The 24,602-nt window shown below is 39.8% G+C and overlaps 1 protein-coding gene across 3 annotated transcripts in view; it reads left to right on the plus strand.

Annotated features, from left to right (window-relative positions):
• Positions 1–4,629: 4,629 nt before the first annotated feature.
• LOC137184728 (IQ motif and SEC7 domain-containing protein 1-like) overlaps positions 4,630–24,602 on the plus strand; it is a 93,848-nt gene continuing 73,875 nt past the window's right edge. The window contains exons 1-2 of one of the 3 annotated variants that reach the window (XM_067592686.1): positions 4,630–5,284; positions 22,404–22,433. In XM_067592686.1, the coding sequence (XP_067448787.1) occupies positions 5,022–5,284; positions 22,404–22,433 (293 nt within the window). In that variant the 5' untranslated portion in view covers positions 4,630–5,021. The remainder of the gene's footprint in view (positions 5,285–22,403; positions 22,434–24,602) is intronic. The other 2 variants (XM_067592676.1, XM_067592677.1) reach the window with 2 other exon arrangements.

Genomic DNA, 24,602 nt, shown 5'->3' on the forward strand with positions numbered 1-24,602 from the left:
ATTAAGATAAATTAACAAAATAACATTCAACAGACAAATAAGCAGCTTCCCACACGCTGTCAGTTTAACAGACGTTCTTGACAGATGAAGTCATAGAGCATCTTTTCTTCTCTGAATAAAAGTACAGATGTAAATCCAGACTGAACTAAATGCTCAGTTGCAACACTGAATCTGTCACTCACACCCTCTCAACCTGCAATTTTCTGCTCTTAACATCCCTATGAATTAATTTTCTGCATCGGTGCTGCCTTCATTTATCTAGTCCTTCATACATATTGTTTCCCGGCTTGCTACATTTAGTTGACATTTAATCTGTGTTATTCCATTCAGTATTGTTAATGTTTAAGGTCAAATGCTTTTACAGTTTAATTCACCGTTTTATCTGCACTAGTTCTACATTTTTCACCTTTTCTCTGTTTTACTGTGTTTAAGTACAAAAAGTAAACTTCTTAGTTAATAAGACACAAATTGAGCAGGATTATCCTAGCAAACACGTTGATTACTGCCTGCAAAATAGAACTATAATAATGTAAGGGAAGAGCAGTGTGTAAATATATAATTTCTATTCATAGGAACAGGTGGTTCTGTCTGAATTCCCATCTATCCCTGAGCCAGTACACACAGGCAGAGGGGATTAAGGGAGGGTGTCTTTCTCTCCCGCTCCCTGAGGATGTGTAAAGGTCTGAGACCACTGATCAAATATCTCCCATCTGTCTGTGACACTGCTCTGGACTGTTGTGGAGGGTCCAAGTCACCTAGCTCATTTGTATGCCCTCCGCAACCGCCTGCATGTCAGCAACTGCTACACAATCTTAAGTACGGTGAGCAGACTAGAATGCGCTCTACAGAATGTTTTACCACTAACAAATATGGATGTCGTGTTTTCATTTTTAGTAATTCTAGGGTCTGTGGAAAAGATGTTGACAAATAAAACCCACTGCTGCATGTGAAAATTATCATTAATTCCCACATGCTCCTTATTTCTCAGTGGAGGTGAAAAGCAGACAGAGCTTCAAGTCATGCCTGCGAGGTGTTAATGAAGGAACTCAAGAAGACCAGCTGTGTGGCTCTTGTAGGGCCACAACAGGGGCTCAAAAGGTATTCTTAAAATGTTGGCTGGCGTAGGCAGAGAAAAAAGATGTTAAGTGGTGTGATGTGTAAGCAAACACACCGGCTGATTGGCTATCCACTTCAGAAGCTGCTTTTAGGAGACAGCAGCAGAATCAGCAGCACACTAGTTTTGATTTACTGTCTGCTTCAGTTAAAATGAGATGAAATTCAAAAGTGGGAATGACTGTTTTTTAAATTACTCCCATCAAATGATAGTGGCATGTGGGTTTTAAACGTGACCGTACAGTATATCTATAGCTCATTAAGGCAGTCATCCGTGTTAAGCTAAAATGACACTCAATTTATTCTTTCCATTAAGGCACATGGGTTGCATAAACCCCACCTGTCAGACTGTCGAGCCATCGCGCCGCTTCCTGGGTGAAGGGAAACCGCCGCTGTTCCAGATGGCTTACTGTGCTGTCAGTGGAGGGGATCAATGAGGAGGGCATTGAATGAGACCTGACACGAATGGAAAGGCTGCTTCCACTGGATCATCCAGGTTTGCCATTGAAGTGATCACTTTGTGAAGGAGGTCAGATGTTTGTGTTTTGAGCCCCGATGGAAGCTTTAGTAATTTGTATGTTTTGGTAATTGTATTATAGCTATGATTGATTCAAATACAGTAGACTCTGGGGTTTTCCTTCATTATATAAGTTTGTTTCCTCAGGAAAAGTATGAAGAGAGAGATGCTGAAGTTCTCTTTGCTGTATTCAAATAAAACAAAAATGACACTAATATCAATGCAAACCTAATAAACCTCTCTTTATACTCTTGCTCTCTTTATATTCTACCCTAAGCTATTTGGATTTGATATTTATGACTTTAATTATGTATTATATGAATATCAGAAAACTGAGTAAATTACTTTTTTGCTTACAATATTCCCTCTTGTTTGCCAGTTCAGATCCATCACACAAATGCACATCTATCTGAGACGGGTGGTTGTTGGATAGGGCAGAGACTACTTGGCATTCTCATAAAAAAAAAAAGAAAAAAAGAAAAAGTTTTCCACTCTACTGGTTAAATGATTGGGCCTCTTCTTCTTCCATCACAGCTGGCGAATGTTTTGCAGGGCTGAACTGAAGAGCGCTTCCGAGTGGCTTTGCCTCAGTTCAAATATATGAGTGATTTCACAAAGTAAATCTCTCTGGCTGGCACCAGCCCTGGCACCGGCATGTGGCCAAAGGAAGAAAAAAGAGAGCCCAAGAGCATAATAACGACAAACAGTATGTTTTGAAGTGGTTGATATCCTGTGGTCGTTGGCATTCCTCATCCACAAGTCACAATTTCCAGTGCTTCCAAAACTCCCCAAGAGCTCCTATAAAACATACAGGAATGTAGTGGAATCAACCGATATTTTGTCATTAACTTAAATATATAAGTTTTATTAATTTCAAGAGGAAAAATTCAAGAGTTCTTCTGAGATTTGACTTGAAATGATTAGTTGAATGAGTGTACTGCTGGGAATTCAATCAACTCATTAAATTAAGTTTTTTAATCAGATGTCAAATTGAATCTGATTAGATTTGCGATTTCGAACAGCTACCCCAAGCAGTTCAATAAATTAACAGATCTAAATCTACCAAATGAAGATGAGGGGTTACAACAACATACAATTTTTAGCCAAGATAATGTTTGGTGGTGTTAGAGGAACTATTTGTATGTGTTGACTTGAAGACAGTCCTTTCACTCATATTTTTAAGCTGAATTTTTGCAGCATACCTTTTTTTTAAATCCCCTTTTGTTTGTCTTTTCTTTCAAACACAAGGTCAGTTAAGGAACACTAGTGGCAGTGATACACCGTACTTGGTGACCTATCAGATTCTGTGACCTGCAGTGTTGGTTAGGTTTAGGCCTTAGGGTAATAATATCAGGGAAGGTCACAGAATCTGATGGGTCACCAAATATGGTGTAACAGCAGCGCTAGAGGGGATTCAAGTCTTGCTGAAAGACATTTTAACCGCACTAGAAGTTGCTGTGACACATGGATTTGAATGTGGGCATTCCAGTTGAAGGATGGCCTCTTTTCCCTCCAACACTGCTTGTACAATGGGACAGTTTTGTGGTGTGAGAAGCACACAACAGAGATATTCATCTGGGTGGTATGTACCACTAGAAAAGAAATTCCGCAGAACTAAGAAATTGTCATATTTGGCAGTGTTGACATGCAACACCACCCTGTGTCTATTGGCTGATAATGGCTTTGTACTGTGCTGTATATCTTTCTGGGTGGCATGTCAAGGCAATTGCAACCCTTCCTTGGCCTCCTGCCATGTGGATTAGAGAGCCACAGAGAAAAACCTAATGCACTCCATCTGTACTCCATGTCCTGAAACTGCTTCCTATACTGTCTCTGGTTTGCTGCAGCTCTGGTATCTGCCTCCACCTTTAAACAAGTTATTTCAAGTCATCCAACTGCAGACTTTCCTCACTTTAAGGTGGCTTTCTGTGGAGGTATAAGCCCTCAGTTTCATGGACAAAATGTTCATCCTCTCTATTTGCACTGCAACTGCATCAAGGAATGCTGATTCTCAACCGAGCTGTGAAAAATTGATCAAAAGGAAAAGGAGTCTTACGAGAGAGGTGGATTAAAAATGGTTGAGCAGTTGCGAGTTTTTGACAACTACTCTAAGGTGTGAGTGTGTATGTAGCTTGGATAACAAAGCCAGCAATGGGGGAGAGATCACAAGACACAAGGGAGGAGAGCAAAATAATGCAAACTGCCATCACACTGTTTCTCCTCTCAGTTCCTATACAGATGTCATACAATACCACATCATGCAAGGGATGTTTTAAAATGGCAAACAGGTATGTCTTTCTCCTACATGGGTTAACTTGCTTTAAAACTTTCCATTTTCTAGTTCATTTTTTTAAATCCTTCAGTCATCTAAGTTTTAAGGCAAGACATTGCAGCCTTATTCTCAGGGCATGGCAGGTGGGAATGAAATGGTCACCCTTCATCAGCTTGTTTATAATCACAGAGCAGTGCTGCAGTTTGCTCTCATAGACCCTCTGGGACACTGCCTGTGCAAATCTGCAGTCCCTCGCCACACATACAGATGTGCTGAACGGTTATTTTAGATTCAAACACTGGCACAAGCTGTCAGTGATCTGTAATGATCATTTCACTAGAGGAGAGGGGGGGGGGGGGGGGGGGGCACAGCCTGCTGTTGAGATGGCAATACACAGACAGCCCAGGCCGAACACCTCTGCAGGCAAGACGCAGCACCAATCTGTGCCACAGCATTAAACACAGATACGGTGAAACAAAGTTGTTATCAAAAGTGTTCTGTTTGCGATAGTGTGACAAATGAGGATGCAAGTTTATGTGCATTGAAAATGAAATATTCTGACACCTACATCGAAATGGATAAATGTGGGGGGAACTGGCTTAACTCAGAATTCATCTCCCCCTTTAAATGCAGCTGCATGGCCATTATATTGCGCTCAATGCGACCTGCAGATTCATAAAACTTGAAAACCCCGCCTACTTGACAGCCAGCGTCTGTTTACGAAAAGTCACGGGAACAGCATGGAGCGAAAGGTACCTCACAGAAAATGTCATACGTTGCTGCCAACAGCGGGAACAGCAACCACGATCCTCACAATGTAGTCTGTCAAATTTGTCTTGTTTGTATTTTGATGCCTGCTGACATTGCAGCTTTGATTAGAAGCTTCTAGTTTTGTTGCTGTGGGACTTGGGGGAGAAAAAAAAAAAACGCGTGTGCCGGGAATATATCTGATTCAGTATTAACACCCATTCCGATTTAAAACAATGGCGAGGCGTAAAAGGCGCAACCTACTGAATTGTTGCACTTAAACCCAGCTTGGACCATATAGGAGCAGCTCCCCGGCTCCTGCGTTACAACAGGGAACCACAGGGCTGATAATAAAGAGGCAGTCGGAACGACATGGAAAGCCCGACCGAGAACCCTACCAGGGCTGCGGAATATTTGAAGGAGCTGAACAAGATCATCGAGACCCAGCAGGAGTTGCTGGAGAGGCAGAGGGGAAGGATAGAGGAGCTGGAGCAGCAAGTGTCCGACTTGTGCACGGAGAACGCCTGTCTGAAGGAGCAGTACCAGCGGCACCTGGCAACCTGCAGGCTGCTGCAGGCAGGCAGCAACAGCCTGGTCACTCTGGGAGCCATAAAGGAGCATAGCACACAGGAAAAGTAAGATATAACATCCTCTGATGTTGTTTGATTAACATATTTCCTTCATATGTATTGATCAAAGTTGAAAATTGTACTTGATTCAAGTAATAATTGCTAAATCAGAGCCCAGATAGTCATATCCAACACTGCCACACAGTGATCCGCAGACTACTTTGATTCAGATGCTTATTTTCCTTTGAGTGATGCTTGCTGATGGAAAATGGGTCGCTCATTCATGGAAAGGGGAGATTTTTTGACCATATGTGTGGAAATATGCAGGGAGAGAATTGGTCCATAGCACCATAATAATGTGAGGGACAAATAGTTTGTCCAACTGCTTCATTTTCAGTCCATTTGTGTTTCATCTTCATTTTTCTTTTCAGTGTGTGCATGTCAGTGTGAAAAAATAAAGCAAATCAAGTTCAGATTGAGATATGCTGTGTAAGATACACTGATAAAAATGTCCATGCAAAATACACCTCTTTAAGTGCTCAGTTTAACAAAAAAAACCCCAAACAAACAAAAACAGGTTAAATAGAGCATCTGACGATTCTGCTTTGTCATCTTTGTTTGTAGTAGTTTGATATTTGTCAGGTTCTGTAACTTCAGCAGACTGAAGTCTAAATTGTGGATGTATCCTATATAGCCCTCAGTGGTCTTGAAAGTGGATTTCATGTGCATGGACAGGCACATTAATCCATGATATATGGAATGTAATAGCTGTAACCCCTGGGAAAAAGGAGCATACTCGGGATAGATCCATTATGCAATTATGTTTTAGGGCTGGCCCTTTCTGGAAGCAGTGGTTTAAGCTTCAGGCAGAGCAGAGCATGTAGTGCAGACGTACTGTAGTGGAGCATTATATCAGGAGTGCTGGTAAAGACCTTGATAGTCAGACACGCTGTCAGGATTACCCTCCCTGCACCCGCTCTTTGTTGAAGTTCACACTCTGTTGGCTATGTCTCCAAAATGCCTCAGCATGCAGACATTTAACTCCGCTTTTGACAGTCTGCTGGATCATGTGGTCGTGGTTGACCTTTGTCTCCGGGGGCGTGTTAGTGTCATGAAGATCAGTGGCAGCAAATCAATAATGATGACTCACGGACAGTATGTCTTTGCTGGCTTATAAAACCAGACTCATGAGATTGGGACATACTTTAACACTGACCTTTTGCACATACCCTACATAAATTTCACTGTGGCGCTGTGGAGTATTCTGTCTGACTTCTCTGGAAAATCAGTCTGTCACCATCTCTCATTCTGTACCGTCACAGTGTCTGGACACTGTTTCACTCCAGCTCTGGTAGACTGGCACAGAGGTTACTGAGGAGCCTGTGAGTGCCCCAGTGGACCTGATGAAATATGACAGCTGTTAATAATGTAAAGTGTAGTTTATGGAGGATACATCAATGGACAATTAAAACAATGCAGTGGTCTTTAGAAAGACGGATTCTAAGATCTGCAAAGGTCATTTTAGCATAGAGAAAATGGGATTTAAAAAATGTGTACTGGGGAATTAAACTGTCTAACCATCCATTTTTTGCCACTTATCAAGGTCAGGGACACAATGGCAACGGACAACCAGAGGAGCCCACGTTTTTGGTTTTTCTGTGGGATTCCTAGAAATTCCCAGGCTGGGAGTCATCTCCTAATCTGCCTCTCTCTGCATACTTCCAAAGGGAGGTCTTAGGCTAAAAGCAATTTGAAGACATAATCTTGGGCTCTGGTGACTTGCGATTGACATTTATGATTTTTTGCCATGCTAGCGGCATCATGGCATGACTCTAAGGATGTCAGTTAGTCCACCACTTTGGTCCAGACTGAAATATCCCAACAACCATTGGATGGATGGATTATTAATCAAAAAGCAAATTCGTAATGCAGATGATGGTGAAGATTTTGCCAGTTTTAATGACCTCAGTCACCTAAAATCACCTCTCAATTTTTTTCTTTTTCTCATTTTTTCCTGCTTGTACCTGCATTTTTTTTTGGCCGCTACCAGAGTTTGTGACTGTACTGAGGGTCAGAACAAATATTGACACATAGATGAGACCTTTTCTTTGTGGCATGTTCCCTCTTCCCCTCAATATACCCTTCATATATATTTGTGAGAAGACACTCAGTCCTTACCTGAAAAAGGATGTCTTTTGTTGTCTGTTAGACAACCATGGCTTCACATTTTTAACGCTCACCTTGACCTCTTGCTGCAAAACACACAATACAAATTAGAGATCACATGTCATATCAACATCATCTGCAAACAGCAGATTCTAATGCTGTTTAAACAGACAAACTTCAGGCATCATCTTTGCCTCCCTATCCTGTTTAAGATCATTCACATTAATGGAGACAAGGATATCCGGCTTCCAGTGACATGACAATCTTGAGGTTTTTTTTTTTTTAACAGTATGCCAAGAATGTAGACACAGCTCTGTTTGAGCTGTCAAGCCTGTCCCGCTAACCATGGTGGTTGTCATTCTAGCTATGTAATCAGGAACTGACATACACCTACTACTGTAAGGAAGAAGGTGAATGCGGTTACTCAAAGTAACTGTCATCAACTGGCTGATGGGATGGGGGAAAGCAATCTGGGTCCTGAAGACCGTGATTTGGGATATTCTGCTATCCACAAAACACAAGTAGACAGGTTTAGCAAATAATCCTGAGCCCTATTTTACCTGTGAAAGGGTAAAGTCAGACCTCAGATAGTTTGACATTTAGGTATATACGCTTATTCACTTTCTTGCCAAGAATTAGAAGAGAAGATCAATACCACTCTCATGTCTGTACCCTAAATATGAAGCTGCAGCTGGGAGACAGTTAGCTTTAGCATAAAGACTGGAAATAGGGGGGAAAAACTAGCCGAGCTCCATCTAAAGGTAACAAAATCTGCATACTACCTCTGAAGCTCTTTTATTAACATGTTAATCTTGTTTGTTTAATATGTACCAAAACCAATGTGTAACAGAAGTCTTTATGCTAAGCTAACTGTCTGCTTGTAGCTTCATATTTAGTGTATCCCAAAAAACTTGTGTCCTTAGAAGTCTACATATTCCCCAAAGTAGAGCTGCAACTAATGACTATTTTCATTATCGACTGATGTGTTGATTATTTTCACAATCAATCAATTAGTTGTTTGGGCCATAAAATGGCAGAAAATGTCAAAAAGCTCAAGATGGCATTCTCAAATGTCTACTTTTGCCCTGACCAACAGTACACAACCCCAAAGATATTAGAAGAAGATTATAGAAGAAAATATTCACATTAAGTAAGGTGGAGCCAGAGAATTTTAGCCTTTTTTTCTCTTAAAAAATGACTCAAAACAATTAATTGATTATCAAAATAGTTGGTGATTAATTTAATAGCTGGAAACTAATTGACTAATCATAACAGCTCTAACCTTAAGACCATGAGTTTTTGTGTTTTCATTTTCAGGAGTGTCCCGTCTACTATCGTAGCTATTCCAGGAAGCAAGCTCTGCCTTCCAGGAAGGCAGAGCTTGCAATTGTTTGGTAGAGCCTCCCTGTAATCCTCCTCCTTTTTCAAGATTGCATCACCACCTCTGTAGGTATCCAAACAAGACTGAAGAGACACGTAGTGCCTTTCCATATCTCTATGCTAAGTGTATGGATCTGATTTGCTCTATTGATCCTAGAAGGGAAATTAGCAATGTTATGGTAGCTCCGTGCTGAAAGGACCCACTCAGGTTTGAACCCAGGACCATCTTGCTGTGAGGCAAGAATGGTAATTGCTGAGCTCATGCTGGGTGTTTTTTATAAGGAGAAAAAACAAGTTTGGTGAGGTGGTTGTGAGAAGAGGACCCAGTAAGCCCAATGTGTGTGTGTGTGTGTGTGTGTATTATATATATATATTCTCATTCCAAGTGACCTTACTTAAATTATTTTCCTGCTTTTGTAGTATTTTACCCCTTAGTTTAAATCCATTGTCTTTATACCAGTGTATGCAGGTTGTCATGTAATATGTAGTGCATTTATAGTCACATTGTATTTTACCAAATACAGACATCTTTTAGTTTGCTTCCCTTTTCTTTTCAGTTCCTGAGTTTGTCCATGCAGGAGCCGTATAGTCTATTTGTATTAGATTGTTATTTTGAATACACCATGTATGCTGTCAGTCCTCAGTTGGTACTGGATGTCATCAGTATAATGATCGAAAGAAAGGAAGGAAGGAAGGATGAAAAAAAACTCACAGTATAAAACAGTCTTTTCTTTTTCTGTTCCAAAATAATATATAAAATAAGTGACAGATGAAGAATTTCGCCTGCTGAATGATACATTAGATTGTTTGCTGCTAACTTGGGTTGTCTGCAAATGGAAGGCTTTTCCCTGTGTGTTGTTTGCACTATTTTTCCCTCTACCCTCTTTTAGAAGCAAAGTGCACAGAGCAAGAAATGTGATGCACCACTGATAGTGGAACCTGTGGTGCCAAGTCAACAGATTTCTCTGTGAACTCTGCAGGACAGGCTCCTGGCTAACGTTGTCGGTCAGGTTCTCAGGGTGTACGACTGCTGCACAGGTACTGAAAGTCCTCTTGGTGTGCACTGACCCTGATGTGGATCCATAAACTTGACCCACCTAGGTGATTGTAACCCCCAGGAGCTGGTTAAGCAGAATCCGCAGAGGGGAAGGTGGTTGCAGTGAGTTAGTGGACCAGTTTCTGTAAATGTAAAGCTAAAAAATCCACTCCTGTTTCACAGTTTCCTGACTTCAAGTTAACAGGTTGATGTAGTACGCAGGCGAGAATTAGCAATCACACACATATCAGGTTTCTTCTGTTCATGGCTCCTAAGTTGCCTGCCTTGTCAGCCCTTTAGTCCGACAGTATTTATGCTGACCCTATGCAGTTTTCTCTCCTAATGGTTGTTTTTAACAGCCTTCTACAGTTACTTGTATCCCTTGTGCTCACTTTGGAATTAAATGACAGGTAATACAAGATAGGGTTGCACATTTTTGCAGCACACATTGGTGATAAATGACTTAATCGTTTGAACAGACTTTGACCCAAAAGTGTCTGGTCTGTGTAGCCATGAAAAAAAACGTCACAAATGAGTCTCAGAATAAAACTAGAACGGTGGTCGTGTTAAATGTTTTTCTTGCATGATGCAGTGGAGGATGGTGGTTTAATCAGAGTAGATCCACCGTGATCTGATCCTTTCCTCTGGGGTTTAGAGCGGCATAGTGTCTGAAAGTACTTTCATTTCTTATCTGGGTGCTGCTGGATGCATCTGCCAGCCCACATTTAGCATTCAAACTTTGTTCCAGGCCCGGATAGCCAACTGACTGCGAACAACATTTGGGACGCTGACATGATCGTTGGACAGATAATGTCTTCATCCGCAGATGGCAAAGAGCTGATTTGTCATTTTCTGCCTTGTTTTAAGCTTTCAGTTAAACATTAAAAGTGTATTTAAAGTTAAATTTCCAGACTGAAAACTCTTGGTTTGGTAATTCACTACATTTTGCATCATGTAAGACAGGATATTCATTTCTGTATTGCATATTCAGAGCAGTGTTATGTCTTAAATAAGTACTGCGTGGCAGTGGTGGTGGAGGTTTATTTATTTATTTATTTATTTTCAGGCAGTTGTTTGAATTCAGTATGAAACCCAGTGAGTAAAGGAGCATAAGTAATCTTGACTGATCAAATATTAATGAATAACATGACAAATCATCACTAACTCCAACTCTCTCCCTGTTAATGCTCTAATGGAGCTAATACAAATGTTTCAATTTTGATGAATGAGCAGCAAAGCTCTTGAGTTGTTGATTCTGCGCCAGACGTGGGCCCGGATTTGTGCCAAAACAAGGCTTGGTTACAATAAGATTTTCAGAAGGCAATATCTATATATTTTGTAGAGTGTTTTACATTTATTGCACATATTTAGCTGCTACTGAACTGTTCAGTAATGGCTTTGACACTCAAGACGTGCAGTTGAATGTGTTTGACAAGGTAAAGCAGCAGCAGGATTATGCAAACAGCTTTCTTATTAATGGAAAATTGTTTTTAGTTGTATTCTAGACAGTGATCTGATATTGCAATTTATTGTTATTTATGCCTGTTTTTAGCTGTTTTCGGGGCTTAGTTTTCAAAACTTGACAAAAATATGAATGTTGGTTGGTATGAATGTAATGTTGGATTTAATTTTTTGAGTCCCCCTGTTCTCAAAAATAAGTTTGGCATATTGTTACTTCACTTGGATGTTTGACCTTCACTGTGCAAAATGATGATGTGCAGAGTTTGGCACTAGAAGGCTGTTTTCACAATCATCTGCTAAAGGGGGAAAGTTTGTTTGCCTGAGTTAAACACTGACTTTATTGACAGAAAATTATTGGCAACTAGTTTTTCTGATTAATCCTTTTGAGTCATTTTTAAAGTAAAAAGAGGCCAAAATTCTCTGGTTCAAGCTCATTAAATGTTTATATTTTCTGGTTTCTTTGATACTAAACTGAACATCTTTGGTTTGTGGACTGTTATTTGAGACAAAACAAAAGATTTGGGCTTTGGCATCTTGGGCTTTGGTGATCACTTGGGCAGTGATTCACCATTTTCTGACAGTTAATTTAGAAAATAATCAACAGTTTAATTGATAATGAATATAATCATTAGTCGCAGCCCTACTTACAAGCATAATTGTGTGACATCACACCTAGTTAGACAATAATAGTCCAATATGCAATTTGCATAAGTATGACATGGAAACTTGAAACCTCCAGTTTGCATACAGTGAAAATGGACTTTGTGTTTTGTCAGTGGGGGAGGAGTACATGTCATTTTTTTTCTAATTTATTTTGTAATTTTTTTTTTTGTCTTTAGGCACAAATTATTATCACAAACATTTATTTCCAAACATATGTGGAGTATTTTTATATGACATAAACATATCTGAAGGGAATATTTAAGCTTTATAGTTTATAAATACTCAGAAACTTGAGTAGTGTACAAATCAGCTGTTCAGCCTTATTGGTTGAATGAAGAAATGAATAATGATGAAGTAGATTATGAACAATGAATTAATTTATTCAAAGAAATTATTAAACATAAATAAAAAAAACCCATGGTAATCATTTCATTGAAATAGTTTATCTTTGTGGATAGATACGTGCTGTATTATGCTCAGGTATTTTAGTATATTTCATAAAACATTACAACATCAATCTTGTCTGAACACAGTACATCCCAGATGAGTCTGGAATCAAGCCAGAGGAGTTAATAGTCAGAAGAGTTAATCGATATATATTGAAGTATTTAATAAAGGTCCTTTTACATTGTCGATTTTATTCTATACTGAATTATCTCTGTACAGTTGCTGTGGTTTTATATTGCCTTCTGTATTGGTTGCAGTGACTGTAAGTTGGCTTCTGTACTGTAATTTGCTGCCTAAGAAAACCTCAGCTGCCCCTACTAAGTCCATTGGATGGAGACTGTGGATTCGAGATTGGCAAGTTCATAAATAGTTCACCCCAAGCCAGCGTAACAGCTTTAGCATGTGTTTTGGGACCCCTCGGCAGGAAATGATAGTATGATGGAGAAAGCTGTTTCTTGTGGCTGGCGGCATCCACTCATTTACTCGGCGATCTGCTGAACAATCAGTGTGCCAAACCAAATTTACGAGCACAAGAACTCCCTCTTTCCAGCAAACCCCCCTCTAATGAAATACCCCTGCTAGATTAATGTCTATGTAGGGATGATTTGCATTCAGATCCACCTATAAATCTCAAGCAATGGCCAAAGAGCATTTGCAACTTGCACTCAAAATCAGCTGCAGGCTGCCTCCAGCTGTAATGAACTGTCCCTTTTCACATCACAATGTGGTCACAATCTTGCTGGAAGAAAGCCTCGCTCTGCTGACCTCTGGTTCCTCCAATCAGGACTATTAATACAGAGTTAAGGTTGGTTTGTGTCCTTTGATGTAGTTGGTTGTCCCTTCAAAAAGGATAATGATAGTTTTAATGACCAGCGTTACCTCTATCAAAAGGTGTTACTGGTAAAGGCCACACCAAGGGTGGGGGGTGGGGGGATTTGTGCAACACAGGCAACTTAATCACATTTAAATCACCAAACTCGAGTACGGACAGCTGGCTCATTGTTAGTGTCTTTTAAAAAGCAAGAGATTAAGAAAAAGTTCTGCTATTAATTCCTGTGACATTTGATAATACTTGGAGGATAATGTGGCTTGATAGGAAATTTTTCAAAAGCAGAGCCTTGTGCAGAGCCCATTGGACTTTGAAAATAGGGGAGATTTTCTGGGACCCCACCTGACCATAATTTCTACGTGATGAAAAAGGTTTCCTCTCTTGGCTTCAGAGATCTAATCACCAGAGGCCTTTACTGCCTGCCCTGCTGTAATGTCAGAACAAAAAGGATTGGGTTAACGAGTTCAAAAAAAGGAAGGTGATGATGATCACTGAAAGTAAAATGGTCTGGTGGATAGATCTCTGTGAGCACCCCTCTGAGTAACATCATTTTTCAGAAACCTGGGGAAAAAAGAAGAGTTGACAGGTCTGGCTTCAGGGATGAACAACATCCTCCTGTAACTGAGGTGTGTTGATGGACATGTATGGCTTTAACTAAAGCCGCAGTCTGTGATCAGTGTTAAGCCATTGCATTGCAGTTCAGTTGATTCTATGGTTTTCATTTAAGTGTCAACTAATATAGCTGAACTGATTTGCAATAACATTAGACTTTAAATGCAAATCCCCAATGCAAGCCCCCTTAATGATGCTAACGTTGGGGTGTACACTGATGTTGGATCAAGGTTCGATTCTTATCAATGTGGATAGTTCGACATTTGGGGAAACATGTCTATTCACTTCCTTGCACTCTCATATCTGTACAATAAATATAGGAGCTATATTCAGCAACGTCAGTGACATTGCACTTTCAGGTACTTCTGTGTTGACTTTAGCCTCAAGAAGTGGCAGCTGCCTCTTGCTTTGGACAGAGCTAGATGTTTTCCTCCTGTTTCCAGTTACTAAGCTAAGCTAACCAGTGGCTAGCTGTAGCTTCATATTTACTGTACAGACACGAGAGTGGTATTAATCTTCTCATCTAACTATGATTCCCAAAATGTCAGAACTGTTCCTTTAATTTGATTGTAATGTAGAAGATGTGTTCCTTGTGATATTGCTGTTATGCTGTCAATCAATGTTATCAATTCTTCGTTGTTTACATTTGGGCTAAGTGTTATATATTTTGACCAAATACCTCGATATTGATATTGCAACAATATTGTAGGGATGACTATTGGTGCTTTCACAAAATATTTACACAATGAGATTTTTGATAAATAATCATGAGTAATGTGGATATAATGACTAAGTGCAAATCATAGAACAGCTAGAACAGTCTTGGAAGTTCAGAAAATGATATCACTTTACTGTAATGCAGCCTTTAAGAGCAGGAAAAGACAACACTTACGCCATATCAGGATATCCAAAATGTAAGACAATATCTACTCTCATATCATGATATCGATCTAATATAGATATATTGCCCAGCCCTAGTTTACATACAGTAGATGGTTTGTTCTTGGAAAAAGCAAACCATAAGTGGGGCATGGACACATAAAACAGCAAAGGTAACTTCCTCACAAAGGCAAATATAACACTGTCTAAAACATTCTCAGTTTTTCTGTTCTGTCAGTTTGTGAGTATTACACTGTATTCTGTAAAGGTGATACACACTTGTGCAGGGGGTAAATTGTGTTTACGTTTGCCCCCCTTTTACTTCAAGCTAGCTTCTTAGAATCTCTTTTATCATTACAATCTGTGATCAACACTAAAGCCGAGCACTTGGAGGGGCCACGAGGCCAAAGTACAGTCGCCCGTTCATTCTTTATTTCTTCACAGCTGAACCAATTATCTGCCTCGCAGCTGTCAAAACCAGCTGATGCAGCAGCGAAATCGAAGACAATTTGTAGCATAGTACCTGTGGAGAGCAGTTTGAAAGGCTGCCACTAGTTTTCTGCCAAGTGGGAGTGCAGTGTGTGTGTGTGTGTTTTTGTGTGTGTGTTTGTGTGTGTGTGTGTACCGCTGACGAGGTGGAGGCTGAGTCAACAGCCAAACACAGATGAGGAGCTACTGCTCACACATCTTCTTAGGCATCATGGGCCTTTGACAACCAATATTTGGGCTGAAATTTCTGAGATGCTGACTAACTGTGGGAAGTAGTTTGGAGTCATATAAACAATAGCGGCGCACAACATCACCTCTGTAGCTCTAATTCTGATTCTTGTGTCTGGTTTGTGCGGTTTCTAACATAGCTTGCATGTCTACCTTCAATAGGCCGAGAATGTCTTGCTGGTTCAACAGCTCGCATTGCTTTCTTCCACTCATAGGTGTTGAGCTATAATCTGTTTTTCCACTCTGGCTGCTGGTGTGCACTGCTGTATGTGTTCTGTGTAACCATGGACTTTACAAGAGATCCTGAGAGCTGATCTGAATCCAAGCAATATGTTCAGGAATGCAGCCAGAGTGAAAGTGAGATTACCTTGAATCCAGCTCTCTATGTTAGGTCAGGTGCTTGCTGGAGTCAAAGCTGGAAAAAAGGTCCAGTCTGACTTTTCAGCACAAACAAATAAGTTAAGGATCTGAGATATAAAAGCCAGATCCCAAAAAGATTGAGATCGTATTTACATTTGAAATACTGAGACCCAGTAGGAGTTTCATGTATTCCCATCCAAGATAACAAAATAATGTTTGCAGATTTCAGTCCAGGTTGCAACTTCAGATTTTAGAATTCACCTTGCATATAGAGGACTGTCACGATAATTACGGTATTGACTTTTATACGATATATGGACATAACCTTGATCATTTTTGCTGACCTGGATATTGCACATTGTGTTTACATGCGTGTTTGTTTACAGAGGAATGTCACCAGACTAAACAGCACAGCTTATTGTCTATCTACTTGAGGCAAATAATCTGTCTACCTGTTTCAGCAGGTTGTTTCTGGAACGTTTCAGCATTTTGATAAATCCACTTTTCTCTAATCACTGGAAAGGAAAAACCCAGTACATAGACGGCATCTTAGGGTACAGGAAACAAGTGATTTACCGCTTGTTTTGAATATCATTTAGCAAGCTATGACAACAGAACACTCTGAGGGAACATTACTAAGTTGTTTCATGGTGATTTTAAGAGACCACATCTCCAAGAACCTGGAAAAAGTTGTCAATGATAGTGAGTGAATGCCTCGTGTCGTCCTTTTTCAACAGTAGTTTATGAGTTGGAACGGCACCTGAACCCTCAAACTGCAGTCAACAGAGGAATCACAGCTAATACTATCACCTACTGACATAACAGAGCATAACAGGACATAAAATGTACAACCTGAACAATACTAATGTGGTGGTCGTATTTGTTTTCTTTTTTAAGACAAACAGAAATGTAGGCTATATTAACCATTTACCTCATAAAATCCCTTCCTGTGTGAGCATCACACGCACCTCGACAAATAAAAATGGCTCCTGACATTTCTAGAAACCCCAAAACTCTTCACTCCCACTAATGAACATATGCTGGGGGTGTGTGGGATATATATGTAGGCTGCAGGTATGGTGTAAGTGAATAAGGTGAAACTAGGGGTCCTGGCACCTCTTAAATAGGTAAGTATGGTATTTGAATCAGTGTTACCATGTTAAAATGACAATAATAATTTATCGCAATTATTTCTGGGGCAATATATCGTCCAACAAAAGTAGTTATCATGACAGGCCTACTTGCATGCCTAAGCTGAAAGCGGCTAAGACAGATGAAATTTCCTCTAAAGGCTCATCAATAAAGGCTCTGCTCATGTGACAGTATATCATTTCTTAAAGGTCCAGTTCCTCTGCTGGTGCATTTCATGCCCCTTGGCATTTGTCAAAATAATGTATTGACTTTTGGGCGATGTCAGAGGAGTAGATGATGAATAATCAAAGAGGATGACTGAGGCAAGTGGACTGTTTTGAGCAGTTTTTAGTGTGCAAGTGTGTGTCTGCCACCCTCCCCTTATGGAGGGGCAGACAGCCACGCACCAGTAACTCCTTAGAGATACATAATTTGACAGCACCATGAGAAGCAAACCAGTACAGAGGACTGGACTGACTCATTAGATCTGCTTAGCCAGACACATTTCTGCCTGTAATTAGTTGCTGATTAATACAGATCATTTAGGTCTCTGTAATATGGATGCCAGAAGTATGTAGCGCACAAAGGAGCCTAACTCATGATGAATGTCCTTCATTTATGCACTGGACTGAGAAGGAACATTCAACCAAGGGAAACAGACATAAAGTAAAGGCACACATGCATGCGCCTCATCAGAAAAGCAAGAGCTAAATCAGCTTCAAACGTTGAAATGCAGCATACTTTATCCTGACTGCAGTGTTCTTTTAGAGAAAAAATTGATCTTATATAATACCGACAATAAATATGAAATACTCTACGAAAACGTAGAGCTTCACAGTGTTCCTCAGAGGAACCTGTCAGAGTGAGTGAGCTGTTATAGCCAACCACTGGTTCAAGTCATTGATCATTTGATGACGTTGTGAATGGAGGCAAAAGCCACAAAATTGCAAGAAGTGCTTTTCTGCTTTTGAAAGAACGTTTTGTAAATTCAATATTGTTTTCGGATGTGATTTATTTTTTTTTCATCACACCTTGAAGGAGTTTGTTTGCTAAAGCTTGAAGTGTTTCATGGCTGTCACGGTTCCCGCCGAATGACGAAGTGTATTCAGTAAAGCCAATAACTGTTTGAGGTAACTTTGGAAATAACTCCGGGCTAAGCAGTTCAGTTAAGGACTCAGTAAAGTTCATATTGGAATTCCCACTGTTTGCTTCCTCAAGTGTAGTTAAAGATGAAGTTAGGGCTGCATGTCCTGATTTTCTAGTTGAAAGATGGTAAAAAAAAATCTTAGGAGCAAGGAAGTTTAAATTATAATAAGAGCAACATGTAACATGACAAAGTTGTGCATGCGAGCAATATACTGTAATCTCATGTGCAAACACACTATGAAAATCTTCTTACTTGGAAAGTGTGTCATCAGTCACACACCTTGGACAACCTGTAATTACCTCTGATTTTCATTTGAATTCAGGAAAGGAAATAGCCACATGTGTATTTCCTTTATTGCCTCAGCACTCTGTTTTTTTTTCTTATTGCCACAATAAGAGAGGTAATGTGATGAAGTGCTAGAAGCCATTTCTTCAAGGCTTAACCCTACTCAATATTTTACAGGGAAAAACAAATAATGGGTTTATAATTACATTGAAGCAGGTCTTTCCTGAAAGAAGCGAGGAAAGTATAACAGCTCTAGGGGAAAGTGTCCAAACCGTTATGATACGTGGTACTGTATTTGAAAGTACAGAAAATATTAGACCGGAAAAAAAATAGGCTGCATGAACAGCGAGATGTTGTGTGAATCTTTGCAGCTGTACAGTAGATGGTGTTCTAGTTCATTTGAAGCAAGGCAGGGAGCTATGATTAAATGAGCAGACTTGTGCATTATGGCAGTCGTGTCCAGTTGCACTTACTCTTGCAGAAAGGCAGATTGATAAACTCTGAGTCAGCATTTTTTTTTGCACTGGGGTGTGCCCTCTGTCCGTTTCCTCCCGCACAACAGGAAACAGGCTGTCCTTACTGCAACAGAGTCTGTATCCGAGCCACAGGAAAAAAAAAAGAGTACAGACAAACACACATACATGGGACGTACACACATATACATACATGTAAACTGAGGTACAGAACAGGTTGGAGACAGTAGCATGACAGTGGAGACAGATTTTGTTCAAGGAAGTAGCTGGGTTGAAGTCTTGATTCTGCCACCGGAGATTTGGCTTCTCTGTGGGCCACCGTGGGAGAAACCAATTGCACAGCTTGTGGAGGTCTTCCTGTGGAATGATACCTCCAATGGGATTTTGCATTTCATGCATTATTTAAAAGGCTTTTGGAATGCAACTGAATGAACCTCAATCGCCAGTGTTTCTGCGCAGTGCAGAAGAAAAATAGTTCAACTTGCATTCTAACTTCCATGCACGTATCCATCAACATAAGGATGATGGATTCTGCTTAGATAAGGCAGTAAAATGTGGAATTCATTCATTTTATGACTTGACAAATGAGCTTTGTCTAGGCTGCAAGTGGATTTAATTAATACTACAGGCTATCTGTCTGATACGATAATACATTCTGAAAGAGCTGTTTGACTTTGTCTTTGTCAGTTTTACCAAAAGTGTTACCATTTACTTCAAATCAAATATGTACAACTGCTTTGTAAAATGTTAATAACGGTTCAGAAGGAGGTATATCGATTTCATTTCCCCCAAAAAAGCAAATCATGCAAATTGTAGCAATGCACGTATTACAGATTTCATGAAAAGGAGATAGATAAGAGTAAAAGTATCTGTTGTCACCCACAGCCTTAGCAAGCCAGTGGTTCAGTAATGGAGGCCATAAAGTGATGAAGTTCCACTTGAATACAAATGACTGATGGTGTCTCACACTGCGTAAGATGTAGCAGTCTGTCCATCTGTCTTCTGCACAAGTGTGACAGTCTGAAGAATGCACTAAAAAGAATCTTTTCCTGACTCATAATTCGTAGATTATCATTAGTATAATTATTGGTAGTAGTAGTAGTAGTTTGCAGTGGTATTTCTGCAGGACAGAGGAGCTGTCCAGGGTTCTGACCACGTCTGCCTTACTGTGGTTTTTATTCTGAGGATGTCAGAACTGCATCGCTGGGTGAGAATCAGCTTAAAAAACGGACATAACATTCAGCAAAAGATTTGTGAAAAATGGTTTTGGTATGGTCATCTTTTTCAGTGATGCATTGTATACACAGCAATCGATAGCTTCAGTAATTGGCATTGGATCTGGACTGCAGCATGTGTGTCAATGAATCTCATCCTACCACTGCATTATATTGACCCAGCTCTAGTTTTCACCTCAACCTAATTCCACAGTCACAATGGGGCTTGTTCTAATGAAAACACCACCCTTTGTTCTGTGCTTTGTGGAATAATTAAAGGATATCTTTGCTGATATTTGCTGAAGCAGATCTTTAGGTAATGTAAAAAAAAAATCTGGGGTAAGAAGAAGTTTACAAAGCCAACAGAAAAGAAGACAGATAAGTAATGTAACTAAGAATGAGGGTGGGGTGGGGGGGATCACTCAGCCAACAGAGAATTGGCTGCAGCATGATGCAATAAAGAGGATCATTACTTCCTCAAGCCAACTCAACTAAAAGCTGAACAGTACACCCCTTCAAAGTAGAACCTTTGCAGCTATAGTACCTAATGGTATGGTCAGTCACTGTACTGTCTTTTCACTGTGATTACATCATTGTTTTCTCCATGTGGAAAGTGAAAAGAGGCAACAAGGGGACTCATAAATTTGCCCAGATGCAGCCATGCAGTTGCTTTATTGCCCCTTAGCGCTGCGGTTCACAGAACAGGCTACATTTTATTTCTGTGGTGTGAGGACTACTTTGCTTTCCATTGGGATGCCATTTACTGGTGTCTGTTTCAAAAAGTGCCCATGAAATTTCATGACAGAAATAGAGAGTGCCGTGTATAACAGGAAATACATGGTCACACATATGGGGCCAAAGATACATTAGGCTGATGGTTTGATGTTTCCTGGATACCTGATCTCTTCAGTTTAAAGATGTTTATTGTAAAGTTTGTCCCCAAAATATCTTTATATATCCATGTTAAGTGAGCTTTACGCTTGAAATATTTCAGCACTATTAAATCAATACTTTATTACACTTACGCAATGTAATACGGCTTTTTCACAGCAGACATTTTGACTTAGTAGGAAAAGCACAGATGTTACTAATAACACTAGCAATGGCTCTGTTAATATCCAAGTGTCCCAGTGAGACAGTGGGACAGTGAGCCAGCAGGCACAATAAAGTTAGGAGGAGCTGAAGAAGGTTTTTCCCTATTCTGATTTCCTGTTTCAAATTTTCTTTTAATGATATCCTCAATATTACCTAACATATAAACACTAGACTCAGGTGTCATCAAAGGCAATGTAACAAACCTATAGGTTTATGTTATGACCATTAGTTTTAATGATTTCAGCTACTTCTCTGAGAAAGGATGTTTTGTCCATCAGTTTGACAACTCTATCAATACTTATGAGCCTTGACCACTGTTGCTATGGAGAAGAAGCTAGTCAGTCGATGCACACATCCACAATTGACCCTGAATCTGAAAATGAATTAAAAAATAGTGTAATATTTAGCTTAGTTGGTGATTGAATGTTTCATACCAAAAATGCACCTCAGGAGTTGCAGTAGAGTTTTACCCATTAATGTTTTCACGTACACAGACTCATACATTCGACTTTTTATCAAAGAACCAGGTATTTTCTAACACAGTTGTTCATGTTTTGTACTGTTGATTCACCCGGGAGAATTACATGTCCATCAAGCCTTTGAAGTGCTCCAACTATAAATTACATCATTAAAATTGCTAATGGTGAAAATGAATGGGACTTTAGGAACTAAGGGCACCCAAAATACCTCCTCCCACTTCAAACCTCAATACCAGGACCCTAAAACTGAAGCAGCTAAATGGAATTCAGCTATTAGTAATTTTATTTCACCTTTGCTTTTCCTACTGAGAGATCTCTTCTGTGAAAAAGGCCCATTCAATAGTAACATTTGAGAGATGTTTTTCATGTTTTGTCCACTATGGTTTCTCACATAAGAGGGAAAAATGATAGAAACTTCAAAAGACCACAGAGTTTAATCAACACCAAACCCAAAAAAAGGCTTTTTGTATCAGCAAGAACAAATGCTGTATTTATAATAGACACTTGGCAGAGAAGACATTTTTGACACACCCAGTGGAGTGTGAATGTACAATTTTGTATATGCCACATCCACAGTAAGTTGTAGCTCGACTTTAAAGTGTGAAGATTGATCTGTTTTAGAGTGTAGCACCCCTCAGTGCCAAACAGCTAAAGTTGGCTGCTGTAGTGCAGTTGCTGATTCAAGTGATGGTGGTCGGTGAGGCGTTTTATGATACTGTGCATGTATTTAGCTGCATTACTGACATACTGCAGCACCCTTGTTTCCAAATGCACAACAAAATCATTGAACCAGTGTTTTTCTGTCTTCCAGGTCTGAATGTGACACTGCCAGAATGGTCAGGTACAGTATATCCAACTGCTCTAATAAGCTACTCTGTCATGTGTGTATCTGTGGCTACATCTGCCTGAATATTTGAATATAAATCCTGTGCCTTTTGTGGGAGAAAAAGACTTTGGTGAAGACACGGTGTTATGTAAGTCTTTTTGATTTGAGAGAATGAAGCTGAGTAGCCAAGGATTATGGTGATAGCCAGAGTGAGTGGTTTTTCTCTGTCTGAAGGGTTGTGGCAGGCCTGATGTGGTGCCTGCTATTGGTGTTTGTGGATATTACAGTGTGCAGGAGATGATTGGAGTTTATATCAAGGCGGTCCAAGGTCACATTCCACTATTGTTAGCTTGGTCGCTGTGTGAGCGAACTTAAGTGGTTGGAGATTTGTGGAGTGTTAAGATTTGGCCTGATTTAAAACTATCGTGAATCTATCATTGCCGTGAATACAGCAAAGAAATATGGCTTACATGTTGAGAGTAGATGGGCTTCTCTCTCTGGTAGACACACACTCCTTATCTGTAGCATCTCTATTTACAGGTGCCTCGCTGTGGGATCCAAACTCTTCCTCTGCCTCTGTAGCACTGTGTATTAAGCACCCAACAGTGTCTAGACAAGTTGAATAGAGCGTAGTGGAGCCCATGCATAAGTGAAAATTTTCCAGGCCATGTCTGTTCTTTCCTTAGGTACTCTACTCACTGTATGCGCTCCCCAGGCCGCTTTTCTTCTGCTCTAAATGTCCCATTACGAATTTGAAGCAAATCCAGAGGGGACATAGCCTGGAGATGTATGCCAGTCTTTGTTTTTGTACCATCTCACTAAATGTGTGTGCATGCAAGTGTGTGTGCATGTGTTTGTGAGATTTGTATGTGAAGTTTGTCTGCCACTCAGTAGCATCCTCACCAACGTTAGTGTGCCAGAGGACAAAAACATCAGCATAGAAAATAGGTTATATCGCAACTTAAAATGCATTGTATAATAGTGTTTTAGGTATTAATTTCACTCAAAATATCAAAATGCTATAATGAGTTTTATTTGATGTTTTAGAGTGTTTTAATTACAAAACTTTGGGTGATAGTGCTTGTGGACAATAGAGAGATTTTCTGAAATAACAATTTGGTGTTCAGTAATGTAATGTAAGTAAGCCATGAAGTGTTTCACACTCTGTAATGTTTTTTTTAAGCTCACACACCTCTGTAGACTCTGTAGCATCACAGAAAGTATTTAAACATTGTCAAAGACAGAGAAAGTGTTGGTTTCCACTTTTTACACCTTTGAAATTTGACCCTTTTGGGCTTCATATTGTGGCCCAGTGTATAGTGCAATACAGTATATTAATATTTGTTGTTTATTGTCTTTTATCATTATCCTAACACTAGAATGATTAATCATCAGAGTTAATAATTTTTTTATTACATTTCTGGAATACTCGTGATTCTCCCCCAGGCCTGTTTAATGAACATTACTGGGGTAATGGTTTTCCATACCATAACACATATGTGATGTGTATATACTAATATCAAGAGAGGGTCCTCTGGTTATTGTTATTTATTTTTTCCATGAAGTTCAGCTCTAGCGAGTGCTGCAGCTGCTGATGGTGGGATCTTAAAAGCATAGCAATAGAAATGAGGACAAGGCTTCAGAGGCAAACAATCCCATCTCGCCAAATTGATGCTTTGATGTGGTTGGAAACCTCCCAAATGGCAGCCGCCATCCTCATGCATTTCTTGGTTGTGAATTTGGCCACAGTTCCTCGAATTGTCCCCTCATTAATATAAAACCGGTGTGCCAAGACTGTTATAGTGCTACTGTATAAGCTGAGCTTCAGCCTTCATCTGCACATTTTTACTAGCACGTTTTGGACTATGTGACCTGTTGGCAGCTGCAGACAAAATGCAAAATCCGTGACATTTCTGAGTTAAATTGATTGCTGACTTCTGCTCCGCTGTGAGCAATAGACATGATGGCACTGATCCTGCAGATCAGAGGGAAGCCTCAAGAGCAGCTCATTTCCCTGCAGTGGTGATAGTGATGTTAAAGTGCTCAACATTTGGCACACCTGCTTCACGTTAGCAAGATGGACATGTAAATTTGAATGGATGTACAGTGATTGTGAAACTATTTTAAAAAGAGAAATAATAAAATACATGAATAAAGGTGTAAATAAAGAATAATAAAAAGAAG

This window comes from Thunnus thynnus, chromosome 6 (genome assembly GCF_963924715.1).
Source record: "Thunnus thynnus chromosome 6, fThuThy2.1, whole genome shotgun sequence".
In the NCBI taxonomy this organism is placed as follows: Eukaryota; Metazoa; Chordata; class Actinopteri; order Scombriformes; family Scombridae; genus Thunnus; species Thunnus thynnus.